The 16,833-nt window shown below is 34.5% G+C and overlaps 1 protein-coding gene across 4 annotated transcripts in view; it reads left to right on the forward strand.

Moving 5' to 3' along the window:
* AKAP9 (A-kinase anchoring protein 9) overlaps positions 1-16,833 on the forward strand; it is a 106,971-nt gene that overhangs the window by 44,600 nt on the left and 45,538 nt on the right. For all 4 annotated transcript variants that reach the window (XM_030971785.1, XM_030971786.1, XM_030971787.1 and 1 more), the window contains 14 exons: positions 432-2,876; positions 4,466-4,679; positions 5,456-5,535; positions 7,186-7,321; positions 7,749-7,870; positions 8,381-8,486; positions 8,998-9,196; positions 9,729-9,825; positions 10,680-10,772; positions 12,157-12,528; positions 13,123-13,353; positions 14,968-15,108; positions 15,639-15,742; positions 16,464-16,669. In XM_030971785.1, the coding sequence (XP_030827645.1) occupies positions 432-2,876; positions 4,466-4,679; positions 5,456-5,535; positions 7,186-7,321; positions 7,749-7,870; positions 8,381-8,486; positions 8,998-9,196; positions 9,729-9,825; positions 10,680-10,772; positions 12,157-12,528; positions 13,123-13,353; positions 14,968-15,108; positions 15,639-15,742; positions 16,464-16,669 (4,546 nt within the window). The remainder of the gene's footprint in view (positions 1-431; positions 2,877-4,465; positions 4,680-5,455; positions 5,536-7,185; positions 7,322-7,748; positions 7,871-8,380; positions 8,487-8,997; positions 9,197-9,728; positions 9,826-10,679; positions 10,773-12,156; positions 12,529-13,122; positions 13,354-14,967; positions 15,109-15,638; positions 15,743-16,463; positions 16,670-16,833) is intronic.

The following is a 16,833-nucleotide window of genomic DNA, read 5'->3' on the forward strand; positions in this document are numbered from 1 at the left end:
TGTTTCATGTGTTAAAACACCTTCAATGAATTATATTATTTTAGGAAAAAGAATTACATTATCTGCTTGAACATTCTTCTCTGCATTAAGCAAAGAATGATTTTTTTCCTTTGTGTACTTTTTTATTCTCCTTCATGAAAAACATTTTAAAACCACCTAAAAAATCAAATATTGCTAAAAGTTATAGTCACAGTGGGGTTGGAAAGAGTAAGGGAGAGACATGATGACATGGGTAGGGTGGGGGTTCTCAGTATTCCAAGGATACAGGAAACTTCCAAATGAGGTCAAGAAATAATTTATATTTATGTTTTATAACTAACATAGCCTCTCTAGCCTTCTAAGAAAGCCTAAATAGCTAAGTCTGTAAATGTTCTTACATATTCAGATAATTAGCTAAAAATAAGAGCATGGGTTTCCTCTTCTTTTTTAAGGAAAAACAGAGAAAAGAGGGGGAAGATTTGAGTAAATTAAAAGAAAAAGAAGCATTAGTTGAAGAGCTGGAAGCAAAACTTCGAGAAGAGGAAAAAAATTCGTTTCAGCTAAAGGAAAAATTATCAGATGTCAGCAAATTACTTGAAGAATTGGAAGAAGAAGTTTCCCTAAGGAACCAGCAAATAAGTAATATGAAAGTTGAACTTAACACCTACAAACAGAAAGAAAGACAATGTTCTGATGAAATAAAACAGTTAATGGGAACTGTGGAAGAACTGCAGAAACGGTGTTATAAAGACAGCCAGTCTGAAGCTGACATTGTGCAAAGAATGGAATTAGAAACACAAAGGAGACTGGCACAACTTCAGGCTGAACTAGATGAAATGCACGGCCAGCAGATTGTACAAATGAAGCAAGAATTAATTAAGCAGCATGCAGCAGAAATAGAGCGGCGTCTTTTGCAACAAAAAGTAGAATTGGAGCAAACTTCGAGTCTGTGTTTTAATGAGAATGTTAATAAAGATCAAATGCATTTAATGAATATTAAAATTAATGAATTGAATGCAAAATTGCAGGATGCTGATAAGGAAAGGGAAAAAATAAAGCAGGAATTGTCACAACAGATGGAAGTTATTGCAACAGAGAAATCTCTTCAACAAACTAGAATTGAAGATCTTCTTCAAGAACTGAATTTTTCAAGAGAGCAGGTTCAAAGAGCCAAGCAAACTATAGTGGATATGGAATGTAGATTAAATGAAGCTGAAAAATACCGGTTTGTGATTGAAGATTTAAAAACTCAGCTGGCTTCTGCCTCTGAATTTAGGAAAGATTTGGAATTAAAACATGAGGCAGAAATCACAAATTACAAAATAAAACTTGAAATGCTGGAAAGGGAGAAGGATGCAGTTTTGGACAGGATGGCAGAATCTCAAGAAGCAGAATTAGAGAGACTGAGGACAAATCTTCTGTTTAGTCATGAAGAGGAACTTTCCAGACTTAAAGAAGACTTAGAAAAAGAGCACATGGTGAACATGGAAAGCCTTAAACACAACTTGAATATACACCATAAGCAGCAATTAGATGAAATGCAAAATGAAATGAGTCAAAAGATAGAAGCCATGCAATATGAAAAGGACAACTTAATCACAAAACAAAATCAGTTGATTTTGGAGATTACAAACCTGAAAGATTTACAGCAGTCTATTGTAAATTCTAAATCTGAAGAAATGACACTTCAAATCCATGAACTGGAGAAGGAGATTGAAGTGCTTAGGCAAGAGGAAAAAGAGAAGGGTACCCTTGAACAAGAAATACAAGAGCTGCAACTTAAAACTGAGTTGATGCAAGAACAAATGAGGGAGAGAGAAGATACCCTTCAAAAAAAATGTTCAGAATTAGAAACACAAAATAATGTCCTTAAGGGGGAAAATGAAACTCTGGAAGAGAAATTAAAAAATATGTTGGTATGCTCTGAAGAAAACTTACTTTGTAACAGTAGTGTTAGCTCTAAGACAGAAATTTTGGACTTGCAAAAAAGAATAGAAAAGCTTATTACTGAAAATGAACAACTTAAAAACCAAAACAGTATCCTCCAAGAGGATACTGAAAGGCAGAAGAGTGCCTTTTCATTGACTGAGAAAAAACTTGAAGCTAGCTATAAGGAATTACAGAAAGAGTATGCGAGTCTTCTGAAGGCAAAAACTGAGTTAGAAGAGAACAAGAAAAAACAGGAAGCTGAATATAAAAGCAAACTTAAAGCTTTGAATGAAAAGGTGTGCCACTTACAAAGCAATAGACCAGTTTTATTTAAGACTAAACACTCTGGTTTTGAAGGGAGTAAAGAAATAAAGGTGTCCAGGGAAGACATTTTTGAGGCTGGAGAAGTTGTTGAGAAAGATGCAACAGAACTTATGGAAAAACTCCAGGTTACTCAGCGTGAGAAAGTGGAATTATCCCTGAGACTTGCTGATCTCTCTGAACAGTTAAAGTCAAGGGATAGTGAAATCTGTCATTTAAATGAAAAAGTCAAATCCTTAAAAGATGAGAAAGAGCAAATTCTAGTAAAATGTAAAGAACTAGAAGTCACAGTTAGTCATGTTCAGAGAAGAAATAGTAGTAGTAATGACTCTAAGAAAAAATGCTCCAAAGGAAAATCTCTAAAGACTGCTACTCTGGCATCTGAAAGTAGGAATAAACCCCCTGGTTCAAGGAATAAAGCTGATGAAGGAATAAATTCAAGAGGTAATCTAAGTTCTGGTAAAGACTGCAGCCATGAGGTAACAAAAAGGAAGGAGCTCCAGCAAATGCTGAAACCAGAGCAGCAGTCTGTTGTGGAACATTTGCATGGGATGCCAGACAGGCTGACAGAGGAAACATCATTACCAGCCATTACACAGAGTGAAAATAACCTTCAGCAGCAAGTGGATGCCTTAAAATCAGAACAGGTATGTGACATTAAACAGTATAAAAATACTTTAACTAAGAAAATTGGTAGGAGCTTACACTTGAAAATTTGCATCATATTTTTTCCAATTGGATGCTTTGAAGTATAGGTGTGTGTGTGTCAGTGGGGGAAAGGGTTGTGGTCAGTGGTTGGAAGGGGTTACATGAATGACCAGAATTACAAGGACAGGCAATGTGTATGAGGATGGGTTTTGAATGAAAAAAAACCAAAACTCTTCTCTTGTGTTTAATTAAGTCAACAGCAACCACAAAAACATAAGAAGACTACCAGAGCTCTTCATATTTTTATGCAGCTTTTCACTTTCTTAAGGGAAAAACTTATTTTGGACAAAAATTTTTATTCTGTGATTAGTTTTTCAGTTCTCTTAAGTACTCATTCAAACAGTATAAAGAATAATGAAACTTCATCAGTCATCATTGACCAAACTTTTGACATATCAAACTTGTGAAATACCAAAATTACATTATCAAAAATTTTGTTTTAAGAAATACATCTGGGTGTGGTAACCAGAATTCGTATCATGTGATTCTAACTATTGTCTTAAGTTTTGTTGGCACAATTTTGCTTGTATTTCTTGGAATTGTAAATTAATTGTAGGTAACATGCAAAGGATTCTTATTTGTCAATATAAACAGCTAAATACTGAGTTACCAGTATTTAATTAGGTGGTGGAATCATAGATCTATATATAAATTTAAATTTATATATAGAATTTCAATTGTATGCTGCAAGGTGTATGCAATTAAGTGTTCTGTGGAAATAGATGTTAAGCAGACTTCTACTATTTTTTTAAGCTTTTTTTTTTGTTTTATGAAAGTCAACCTAACAGTGAACTAATACCACCAACTGCCTAATATTGCATTGTAGTTCATTCATTTCCTAAGAAATAAGATCACAAGCAAAGCCACGTTGGAAACAGTTGTCTTATAAAAAAGAGCTTTAGCTTTGTGATGGTTTGGTTTAGGCTTTTTTGTTTGATTGATTGATTGGTTGGTTGGTTGATTTGTTTTTTATAAGGCTGTGATAAGGGTCTTACAATTTCCTGCCATACAACTAAAAATTGTTATGGTCCAGAGGTGTCTAAAAACCTTTTCAAACTTCAGCTCTAAGTAGGTCCCTGTTGGCATATCCCAAACATCCTTTTTCTTTAGCAATAACATCTCCAAAGTGCAGACTGGAACTACAAGCCTTGAAAATCAATGTTTTTAATGCCTGCTAATAATGCAATCTTTTCTATGTGTTTAGAGTGCACTTTCTTAACTACTCTGTTAATAATGATATTGCTCTTACTTCACTGGGTTAAAATTCATTGGATTTTTATTACTGCAAAACAGGAATTGAAGCATATTGAGTTTTGTTTATTTTAATTTGATTTTTATTCTAAGTTGAAGAAGTGTCTTACTATTTTGTTAAAACTCAATTTTCCAAACTGTATGTTTAAATTTACCTTATGTATACTATACGTGCAGCATTCCATTCAACACATTATTAATGTCAGAAATTTCCAAAGATGGGTCTTTGTATTTTTCTTGTTTCTCACTCTTTTAACTTGTGTCTTTATATTCAAAGACTGATTTACAACTGCAAATGGAAGCACAGCGGATTTGTCTATCCCTGGTTTATTCAGCTCATGTAGACCAGGTTTGTGAGTCCTTGAAGGCAGAAAAAGAGAGTGCACTTTGCAGTCTTAAAGAGGAACTTGTTCATAATCATATACAAGAGATGACTGATCTTAAAAGAATGCATCAGCTGGAGCTCCAGACCCTGAAATTTCAACAAGCAGGTAACTTGACCAGAATTATGAGAGTGAAACTCTGTATGAAAAGCTGTCTTAAAAAAACCCAACCAAACAAGCACAAGAGTTTGTGCATCGAGCTGTCCAATAAATTGTTTATTTATCATATTCTGAAGTATTTTTTTCAACAAATTGTTTACCCAGTACATGCAGTCTATTACTGAGGTAACTTATTACTGAAAAAAAAGTATATCAAAAATAAGAAATCAAAAGTATTACAACTCATTGTTTGTTGTTTGTATTAGCTGAATTAATTGAAAAAAACAATATAGTAGATTCACCTATAAGGTAAAATAATAAGCAACTTCATCAGCAGAGTATTTTTGGACTTGTTCTTTTCTCTTTTCTTTGCATTGCTGTATTTACTCCCTGCACACTTTAAGTAAACTTTGGTACTACTTTTTGCCTCAGTGAGCTTTTATGTTATCATGATGGTTTTCTATCTCAGGTTTTCTGTTATACCATATTTTGCCCTTGTTTATTTTTTTTGCACAAGTTCTTCTCCCTCCCCTAGGTATCTGTATGCTTTTATCTTTCTGGGGGTCAGTAATACACAAAGCCATTTCTTATCTCTTGCTCCTCTAGAACATGCAGCTCAACTGTGATAATTGAAACTGTCCATGTGTTGTAACAATAAAGAAGGGAACAAAAAAGTGTCCTTCCTCAAGCTGAAGAGGCAGCCTCACTGAGGCAGGAAATTAGACCTTTGAAAAGTTGTTGTGCATCTAGTTTTTAAAAATAATGTGAATGATTTGTGTTCATAGATGATGAAGAGAAATCTACACAAAGACTCATAGAAAAGCTGAATGAAGCTGTCACTGAGGAATGTTCCAGACTGGCTCAGGTAAGACTTAACAAAAAGCCTTTTTCAAAATGAAAATTTGGAAAACAAAAATGATGGTTAGTGAGTCATATTTTTCTACGTTATTTTTGCAGGTTTTCTTTACAGCTTTTCTCTTTGCATTGATCTCAAAATAGAGACTGCTAAACCTGAGCTTCCAAAATAGTATTGCAAATGGTTTTCTATTTTTTTTCCTAAACTGGTTTATGTCCTTGTCCAGACAAGTCTTTTGTCTCACACATAGTCTTAATCTTCTAGCTAATGTTGATCTCATCTCTGCTAATTGGGAAGCACTTTTTTCCTTTCTCTTTGTTTCTGGATAAATGTTTTTGATTCAAGAGTCCGGTGTCACTCACAAATATCTTAATGCACAGGACATCACCTCTCACATCTGCAATAAGCTAGTAATTTCTTTCTCAGCTGCAGCTTACCTTTCAAAGACTTAAAAGTGTCAAACAATCTAAAAAATTTGCTGTCTGTATTTTTTTTTAGTAAATGAATATCATAGTCAAAAATTGAACCTTATATTTAGTCTTCATTCTAATATCAGCCACCTATAATAATATTTTGGCATATCTTTTCTTCTAGAGTAACAGTAACTGATGGCCTTTACGGGTATTTTTGGACCATCAATTGAGTTACTTGTTAACTTATTTTTAGAGAAATTAAGGTGTTTTTGTCACTCACTGTAAGTTTTCAAGTCTAAAATACTTTGAATGGATGGGGTTTGTGGTTTGGGGTTTGGTGGTTTTTTACCTTCTTTGCTGAACTTTTTTCAATACCTTTTTGGTATTCCCATCTTTTTGGGAAAGTGATTAGCAGAATTTCAACTTGAGATCCACCATAGGAGAGATTGAGCGGAACTCCATGGTAGCTCACAGAAAGTGGCAGCTAAATGAGAGTGCTTGGCATGAGTTATTTCACAGTGTGAAAAATGCTGCCTGTTTGTATGATCCTTTTGTAGAGCTGTTGGAGAAATTATGGTTTTACTTTTCTAAGTTGAATTTGGTTTTTGTTGAGTACAAGATCTTTAAATAAAGAATCCCACTGTGCTTTGAGCAAGCGGTTTCTTTTCAAGTATCACCTTCAGAAATCATATGGATAAATCTTCTGTTTGCCTGCCCCTTGTGAATCTTGCAGTGTTCTGCTGACCACATAGCACCAACAAACAGGGTATTCTGTTCATTACTTGCTTTTTTATGCAATACACTTTTGTTTGATTTGTTCAGCACTTCAAGAACAAGATGAGCTGTAATCCCTAAAAAGATACCAATTTGTGTTTTAAGGAGTTCCTCTTTTAAGTAAAATTGCAGCTTTTGAGAATGAGACATTTAAAATGTAAAGTTGCTTTCCACATTACTAAAGAAGGCTTTTCTCTAAAAGATTTTACTACTTGCCAGTTCCAAATTAAATACTCATTTGGAAACATATGCATTTAGCTGAAAAGTCTTTTCGTATCTGTTTCTTTTAGCAGGAGTTTCAAAGATTGTCTACATTCTTAGGATTCAACAGAACATTTATGCCACCATTTTCACAGAAGTTAATGCTCACAAAATACTACTTTTTCCTGTTTTTCTTGTTTTCTTTGTGAATTGTGATTGACAAAATACTAATAAATTGTTTACTTTTCACTTTGTTTGATTTGTTGTGCAGGTTTTGTGTGGCAGTCAGAATGAACATTCTTCAGCTGCTGTAGAAGCTGTTGATAAAGAACAGGAAATTTTCTGTAAACCTGCTGTAAAAGAAAAGCTGAGTGTAGAATTACCAGTACACAGAGATCAAGGTCAAGGTAATGACTTTGTACTATCATGCTGGTTAAAAGTACTTATTTAAAGTATTTCAGATTGGCAATTATGCCATTATTTTTCAAGTACTAATGCATGTGCTTAAATAGCTGTTTTAGAGATTTACTCATTATTCTGAAGCACTTTATTTTTGTTATGGATATTTTCTTACGCTGTTTTCATTTTCACGGATATTGGTGGAAAAAAAATTGTGGGGTTTTTCTCTTCCTCCTTTTGTAGAAGAAAGAAGCTAGCAATCCTACCAAAAAATGCATATGTATCAATATATATAAAAATGTGTTCAAAATCTGGAAGGACTTCACTTGTTTCAGTATTTTGTAATGTTTATCAGAAAATTCTTCAGGGCAGAACTTGTGAACATATCACTTGTGTTAAAATTTATGGTAAAATGTTAATTTTCTTTTTTTAAAGTCCCTGGTTCTTTGTGTAATTTAACTGTGCAAGAAGGGATGGATGCACTTCTCCAGAAGATAATGGAAGAGTACAGCAGGCTGAAAGCACTTCAAACACAGCTGATGGCAGAGTGTAAACAGGTAAACTTGAATAGCATAGGGTATATAAGCATTTGAATTTTCTCTGTTGCATGAATTCCTTCTGGATGACTGAGGAGGTGTTTGAAAATGTGTGTATCCTGGTTGAGTGGCAGAGCAAGGCAGTGATTTGAGAAAATGGAGAAAGCTGCTGTCCATGTCACAGAATTGTGGTTTGGTTGAGGTTAAGAGGCACCTCTGGTGTTCATCTAACCCAGCCCTTCACCCAAAGCAATGTCAGCTAGGAAAGATTGCCAAGGACTGTGTCCAGCCGAATTTTGATACTTCAGGAGCCCAGCGGGCAGCTTTGCCTTCTTCAGGTTATACATGCCCAGGTCTTCACCTCTCCTAGTACAAATGCTCCAAGCCTCCCATCTCCTTTGCTACTCTCAGCTGGACTCATGCCAGTGTGTCCATTTCCCTTTCATACTGGGAGTGCAGCACTGGATATAGTATTTTTATGCTGTTACTAGACAAATTGTTGTTAATTGCATTTACTTGGTTATTATTTAGGTTAAGGAACCAAAGGTGTCTTCTTCAGAAGGGAGGAAGGAAGAGGAACCTATCCATATGGAAATAGGAAAGGAAAGTCTGCAGACTCCTTCACAGAATCTAATGGGTAAAAAGATATATATGCTGTTTTTAATGTGTGTGTATTCAGAGAGAAAGAAAAGACAATGACTTTTAATTTTACCTGATTTATATCCTACTACAGCTAGAACATAAGAGATTTTTTCTGATTTTGCAGTACAATACTCTGATTTTTTTAATTCTGTAAATTCTTTCAGAAGTAGATTCTGTGATGCATTTTTGGTTTAGTATTTTTTCGTTTTCCACAATAATAATTTGTTACCCATATCAAATATTATTTTGCAAAATGGAAGATTAGGTTATCATTCTTTGTTACAGGATGTCAGAAATATTTTTAAACTACATTAATTATTCAGTCACTGCTAAATATTTGTGAAGAAATTAATATAGTTTCTTTCTTTCATTCTTTCATTCTTTCATACTTCTGTTTGTTCTTTCTTCCGCTCTTTCTTTCTTTTTTCTTTCTTTTGTTCGTTCTTTCTTTTTCTTTTCTTTCTTTCTGTTCTTCTCACCCCCTGCTTCACACAACCTGTATACAGATCCTACAATTCAAGAATACTGTTCAAAGGAGATAGGGATCCTTAAAAATCAACTTGAGGAGCAGCATGCTCAAGAACTGGAGCACCTCCGGTCCTATTTCCAGCAGCAGCTGAGAGAAAGTCAAGAGAGGTACACTACGGAGCTTGTCCATCTGCAGGAGAAGCTTCAGATGGCTGGGGTGTCCTCTGACCACATAAGGTATTCATCAGTTTTTCAATTCTTAAAACTTCGTGCTCATTCAAGAAGTATTTCAAATAACCAGTTGTGTAAAGCTCTATGTTCTACTTCAGAATTGGAGCAATTCTTTATAAACATATTGCTCTGCTGTAGTTTTATTCCTTCAAGAGTTGTTAAGAGTCTTATAAAGAAATGACATAAACATTGCAGATTAAGTAGTGCGGCATTTATTGTTAATAGAGGAAGATTTGATAAATGGAATAATGTGTAAAAGTAATTTCATATATATGAGCTTTATAGCCGCAATTTCAAAACTTCAACTCAGTAGACCACATTTAGTCTTCAAAACTCCAGGCACTATCCTTTACATCTAAAGACGTCTTGTGTAGATGTAGTTGTCTGAAATTAATTATTTTCTAGAATGATAGGTAATACTAAAGTTTGTGGTGAAGTTTAGGTCCATTTAACACATTCGGGTTTTCACCAAGTCATGGGCAAAATACTGATTTTTTTTAATTATTATTTCCCCTCTCTGCTGTTTGTACCTTTTTAGTGTATCCTCAGATTCAGAAAGAAAGTTAAAAGAAGTCTTCAGGAAAGTAAGGTGCACAGAAAATCTTCATCAGAAAAAACCAGAAAAAGCATTAGAGGTATGATGTAACTCAGTTGACAACTAATATATGTAAGAGTGACATAATTTATATGCTTTGGCTTCTTAGATTAAAGTGAATTATGGACTAATACTTAGTAGATTAAGGTAGTTACCATCTTAGTGTTGTACTATACTATTAGACAGTCCATGTTAGGGGCAAAATATTTAAATTTTTCTGAAAAACATATCTGGGAATTATGATTAAGAAAACTTGCTTTATTGATGCTGGGTTTAAATTTATTTTCTTTATTTTATCTCTGAAACAAGACGTTTCAGTTGGCTGCTTCTTACTAAAGTGGGAGAGAATTAGTGTTCAAATTCTGAGATTCTTCAGCAATCTTTAAAATATTGTGACTTTTCTTTAAACACGAGTTATGAAAGGATCAATTTAAGTGAAATACCAGGACTTCTGACATACATGTTGCACAGTTTAGGAGAAATTTTGGAAAACTAACCCCAAAGATTTTAAGAGACCAGGTGCAAATGGGAAAGACCCCATGCATTCCTCCCCTGCGAGTGCTGGAAACCTGGCTCAAAAATTCTGCATTTTGCAAAATGGTAACATTGTTTTGTACTGTGATTCTGTGCTTACTGACCTGGTTTCGCTGCATTTGTCATCTCAAAGAGTGCTGGAAGGAGAGTTGTTGCAAACTCAACTTTTAAAATTCATTTTGAAGCAGAAAGTGGCAAAGTGTTCTACCCAGTTCTTCTGTGTTGTGGTACAAAATTACGTGATTTGTATGAGATGAAGAAAACCTAATTGAGGGAAAAAATCTCTTGCTGGATTTAAACTTGAAACTAATGAAGTCAAATCACAAATACATGATCTGAGTTTTCATGTTTTTCTTACAGCTTGGTAGGGAGATGGAAATGCAGAATGATCTGGATGTTGTTCAGTTGCTCCAAAAGCAGTTCCAAGAAAGATTAGAAGAAGAAGTAGCAAAGGTATTACTTTTATTTTATTACTTTAAAATATGTTTAAAAGATCTGTCATTTTTATTTGCCATTTTCAACTATATAGGCAACTGCTGTAGCATATGCTAACTTTTGTATGATTTATTTACTAGGAATAGTTTCATTTGACTTCTGAATGGAAAAGTCTTTAAAAATTCTGGAATATTTTGGGTTTTCTTAACTATCTTTCCTATTCCTAACTCATAATTTCTCTTCATATGGGTTGTAGTGGTAATGTTTAAAACTTCAAAGGAAATAGACAACATGCTACCATATTCTGCCCTAGAATTTATCTTAAAAATCCAGAGACTTAGAGTGTATTTCTTGTTACTATAGGCTTATCAGTGGGTCAATTCAAAAGACTTTTGCACTTAATAGTTTAATATTATTTTCTCATCATATTTTATTGTACATTTTAGTATGTTGTGTAAAATGCATCATTTTTCTTTGGATCTGGTGACTAAAACATGAAAAATAAAAGTAAGATTTTATAGGTAGCGTATATGTGTTTGTGGATTTACTTACTTTCTGATTTTCAAAAAAGTTTCCAGAGTAAAAAAAAAAGTTTTCCAGAGTAAAAAAAAATATTTTCTTATCTGCTGCCAAGAAAACCCTTCTTTATGAGGAAAAAAATGTTGCATTGGCTAAGATCAGTTTAAGTTCAAAAGACAAACTCACATTTTCTGGAAAGGAAGAGTTTAGTGTTTTCAAGTGTAACAATTCTGTATTTATTATACTATTTTTTTCACACTTTTTGTAGCTTGTGCTATAAATCATTGTATTCTAAATCTAGAATAGAATTACTCACATGAGTGGAAAAGAGATTTATTTGTATTAGAGATACTTAGCAACACAAAAGTTACCAGCCTGTTGTAACTGCAACTGCAGCTAGTTAGTGCCATTAATTTCTTTCTGGTTAAGTAAAATTCCTGTGCTAAGTATCAAGCACATGGCACTGCTTTCTTTATACAGCCTAAAATTCCATGTCAGTCAAACTTTTGCATAGGATGCTTGGCTAGATAGAGAAAACTTAGCACAGCTGCTCTTAAGCTTGTTTGCCAGGACTTTTTGAAATCATCTAATAGGATCTTCTTAAAAAAAAACCAAAACTTGACATTTCCATGCTAAATAATCTATTGTAATGGAAAACAGCATTGTAGTTCATTAAACTACTGTAAATACAGCATATCTGCATTTTAAGATGTGGCCATTTTCAAGATTGACAAGATATCTTTGTTCTTTTATCTTTTTTTTGTTTCCCTCTGGGAACTTTTGGTACTTAAATTTTTATTGTTGATGGTCATCTATGAGATTTCTTCAGTACTAGGAGATGCTGTGAAGCATAAGCTAATGCAGACTTCTCTTATTTTTTCAGGTTATTGTGTCAATGAGTGTAGCATTTGCCAAACAGACTGAATTGTCAGGAATTGCTAGGCAGAAGGAAGAAGAAGCACCAAGGCAGATTGTACATCCAGAGAGAATGCATTTTGGAATTAAGAAGCTGCACAGTGAGGAAGAGGTTGACAGCCTTCTTAGGAAAGCAACTGGAAAAGGCAGTAGGAATGAAGAAGGATTGAAATCACTTTGCAAGGAGCTCAGTGAAGAGTCTGGAGAGATCAACTCACTTGGAGAACAGCTTCATTCTAACAGCAGCTCTGATTGCATGTTAGGACAGACAACACATAAGTCAGTGATTTCTGAAGAACTTCTTTCCCATAGCAAAGGTCTTACAGCAGAAGAAGCACCAGTAAGTGTTAAAAAATCCAGCAAAAAATTAAGATGAAAATTCCATTTAAATATTTCCTTTTCCCTTTCAAAGAGTTGACAACTTCAGACCAGAATTATCTACCCTTCTTTCCTGTGTACTATGCCTGAGGAAGGGAATATGATGCCAGCTATATTGCAGACAATAAATTGTTAAAAGACTTTTTGTAAACTAGGTTATATTTTAGTGTTTATACAAAGAACAGACGAAAAATAGTGCTTAAACTATTTGAACCTCTTGTGATAAAGGATATCAGCTGAACACAAAAATTATTGAAGTGGTGTAAAGCATATATTTAGCATTTCAGAAACATGGGGTGGGGCCAAGCTAAAATAGATATGATAAAAAGGAGTTGTAAAAAGCATGAAAGCTAATGCTGTTGAGAGTTATTGGGAAAAACAATGATCTTTTTAGGTGGAAAATAATTCTAAGCCTGGACTGTCCAAGAAGCAGGCAACACGATAATGCTTTCATTCTAGCTACTTTCATGTATGAAAGCATTTTCTGAAATTTATTTAAATATATCCTAGGAACAGTTGTTGAGAATAAGGTGCTAAAGTAGTTGTGCTGTTTCAGCACTCCGGGGAGGTGGTGGCCACGGACACAGGCACAGCCACGTCCAGCCAGCTGCTGCTGTACGAGGAGCGCTTGGAGGACATGCGGCAGGAGCTCGTGCGGCAGTACCAGGAGCACCAGCAGGCAACCGAGTTACTGAGGCAGGGCCACATGCAGCAAATGGAGCGCCAGAGGGAAAATCAAGATCAACTCCTCGCTGAGCTGGAGAGTCTAAAGGTGCAATTAGCTGAGGTAATACAGAATTCAACCAGTGAGTTAGTATGGGTTAACAAAGGAACACCACCAGGCAGATTAATATTTTGCATTTATATCTATTTAGAGGGAGAGAGAGGCATGCACGTATTTATCATGTGCATGCATACACACTTGTGCACACACACATAACTTTTTCTGTGTGTTTGTGTACATACAAACCCATATATTTATATGTATATATTTATATATACTTATATTTACAGAAGACATATTTCTTTAATCAAAGCTCAGGCTGTGATGGATTGATTTAGATTTCTGTAAACATGGAGCAAACCTGCAGTGCTGCACAGCAGCCAGAAGAGAGTGATTGTGGATGCACTGCCAATCGTGCCATCTTCCAGATGCATGGCCCTGTGTAGGATGCAGGCTAGCAGCCATTTACATCCATGAAGCCACCAGCCATGACTAGAAATACTATAAAATTCTTCATTTTTCATCATTCTGATTTGAACAGTATCAGTGGCTTCCTGCAGCAATGTGTTTTGGCATTTTGGGTTTTTTTCCCCAGTTGTGGGAGATAAGTTCTTACCAGCTTTGAGAATGAAACAATATCTGTAGGGTTTGATGGGAAACATCAATGTTTCTTTGCCTTTTCAAACTTAACTTGCTGTCACTCTGCATCTATTCAAAGCCTACTGTAGGTGTGCTAATGAAACTCATTAGTTTATCTTAAATAATAATAATTCAAAAATAATGTCATTTATAGACATGTCTTTCAAGGATTCCTTCCACTGAAAGTAAAAGTAAAAAGAATCCAGAACAATATATCTTACTCTGATTGAATTTCAACAGTGTAACATTACCAAAATGCACATGAAGCTAGTAATCAGTGAATTCTAGAATTCTTTGCTGTCACTGTGGAGTGGAGCTTCAGACCTTTCCAAACCTGGTTCTGCTCTGTTTAAGTGTGGGCTCATGGAGTTCTGGAGTCTAGAAAGCCAATCATTTGTACCTTAGGAATCCTTTCCAGCAACATCAGCTGTCTCTCCTAGCTGCTTTGAAGTAGTCCTAGAATAATTTATCCTGATAATCTTTCCTTTTGATATATGAATACTTTCTCCTTTTACCTTTTTTTTTCAGTTTGTAACTGCATCTTTGTCAGGGTTGCAAATTCCTGTAACTGATAAAAATCACTTAGTAGAACTTAGGCTGCTGGGGTTTTTTTGATTTTTAATGCCAAGTATGTGTGTTCCTAAGAACTGCATACAAATGTATGCATTGTGTTTAAGCCATGAACACTTCTAGCTCTTTTAAAAGAGAATGTGTGTAGGGTTTTTATAAAAATAAGTTACTATCTTTTTTTCTTGTGCAAAACATGTTACAGCATGTAATATTCAGAAATTCCCTCCAGTTTGCATTGTGACCATTGTATTTCCTAAAGAGCATAAAAATGGCATGAAAATCTTAAGGAAGGTTTAAGTATTTTTTAGCTGTATTCCATTCTAGAGAGCTTTCAGTGTTTTTGTAATGATTTAAAGAGACGAACTGAAAATCAATTGTTCAATGTCTGTAAAGAATTAAAAGTGACAGGACTTACTTGACTAAGAAGCTTAAAAAACTGTGTGAGTCTCTACAACATTTCTTTCTTAGCGTGTCTCAATGGAGAATGACAGCCTGGTTGCAGAGAGAGAGCGAATGCTTTTAGAAGAACTGGAATCATTAAAACAACATTCCAGACCCGGAAAAGAGAGGCTGTTTTGTGAGTTACAAAACAACAGCACACAGACAGAGGTAAATATGGACTTTGACTTTCTGGGCAACGCTGGCATGTAAAAGCAGTAAAAGATTCCTGTTCACTGTTGCTCGTTCTGTGTAATATATTTTCCTAAAGGATGTTGGGTATTGCTGGAACAGAGCAGCTGTAAGATTCAAGAGGTGATAGTGGTAAACATAGCTTTTTGACTTCAGGTAAGTAGAAGCTGGTTGAATAGCTTGAAGGTGGGGATTATTACTACAGCTATTTCCTTAAGTAAACTCACTTTTTCATATTGCTATAGCAACACAAACAGAAAGTACAACAGCTGCTTAATCAGTGTAACAAAGTTCCTTCTAATTGGTCCTGCCTTGGATTTCCGGGTTTGTTTTTGTTAATATTTTTTTCCACATAGTAAGAGTATTACTTTATTTGTAATTTGGTGCAGAACTATTTAAAAGGAAATGACAATTTCATATCTTGCCATATATAAGAAGAATATGTTGATTCTGACATGACAGGATTCTTGTCCTTTTTGTTTTCTCTCCCTCTGCCAAAACTTAATCAGAATGAAAATGAGAACCCAAACGATGCGAGAGAGCAGCTCTTTGAGCATGAAGATGGGGGAAGAAAGCCTGATGAAACACCTTCAGCTCTTCTTTCTAAAGAAAGGTGCTTAGAACTGTTAAGAAAATATTTTTCTTAAATTTTGATAATCATGTTCTAGCTGTTAGATTAATAATCTTTATAAGCTTTATTCTGACTGATGATAATGTGCACATTTTGTTCTAGAAAACCATATTTGTAAGTTTATGTACTTTAGGTTAAATAGTATCATATTTTTATAAAGCCTAACAATGTAATGTTATAGAGGATGAGACACATCTTAGCCTATTTTACTATATATTTTGTATTACACATGTTGAATCATAAACATTATTTATAGACATATATTTATGTACATATTGTATGTGCATATGTGAATTAAGTTTACATTAATATGATTGGTTTATGTTATAATACCAGTGGACTATTCTTTAAAGTTTTTGATATGTGTAGAGGGACAATTTTCTTAACTGTCATTTGAGAAAGGACTAATTTTATAATGAATACCAGGTGTAAGCAGACCTCTGCTATAAAAGAATAACTAGATAAAGTGCCAAGATAAGAGTAGAAATAGTGATAAATACTTAGACCTCTTACATATTTTGTAAAAAGAATTTACTTTTAACACAAATGTGTATTTATATGATGTAGGGTTGAGCCTTAAAAAAGAAATCTTAATTTTGTTATTTTAGTTGCAAATCTTCTTTGGTTGCAAGGGTGTGTAAAGGCTAAAACTCAATTGGAAATCATGGAAAGATCAGAGGATTGATTAGTTTCTGTCCTGCAGGCATGTTTTTCAGAAGGCTAATGAAAAACTCATGAAGATTATTTTAGAAGTTGTGAAGACAACTGTAGCAATGGAGGAGACAATTGGTCAGCATGTTCTTGGGTTACTGGATCGGTCTGGGAAAGTCCAGACTTCCAAACAAGCTGGTTGGGACACTGAGACAGAGGAGTCAATAAAACCCTGCATCCGTGTGGGGTATGAAAAAGGTACTGATTGTATGGTTTTATATTTCATAAGAAGTATCATTTGCATGTTTTAATGATATATTTAAGTACTCTTAGCTTTGATATTTTAAATTAAAGTTTTCTTAAGGAAAAAACCCCCACAACCTATTTTTCATTTGAATGCATATGACATCTCTGCTTAAGAG

Source organism: Camarhynchus parvulus, chromosome 2, assembly GCF_901933205.1.
Source record: "Camarhynchus parvulus chromosome 2, STF_HiC, whole genome shotgun sequence".
In the NCBI taxonomy this organism is placed as follows: Eukaryota; Metazoa; Chordata; class Aves; order Passeriformes; family Thraupidae; genus Camarhynchus; species Camarhynchus parvulus.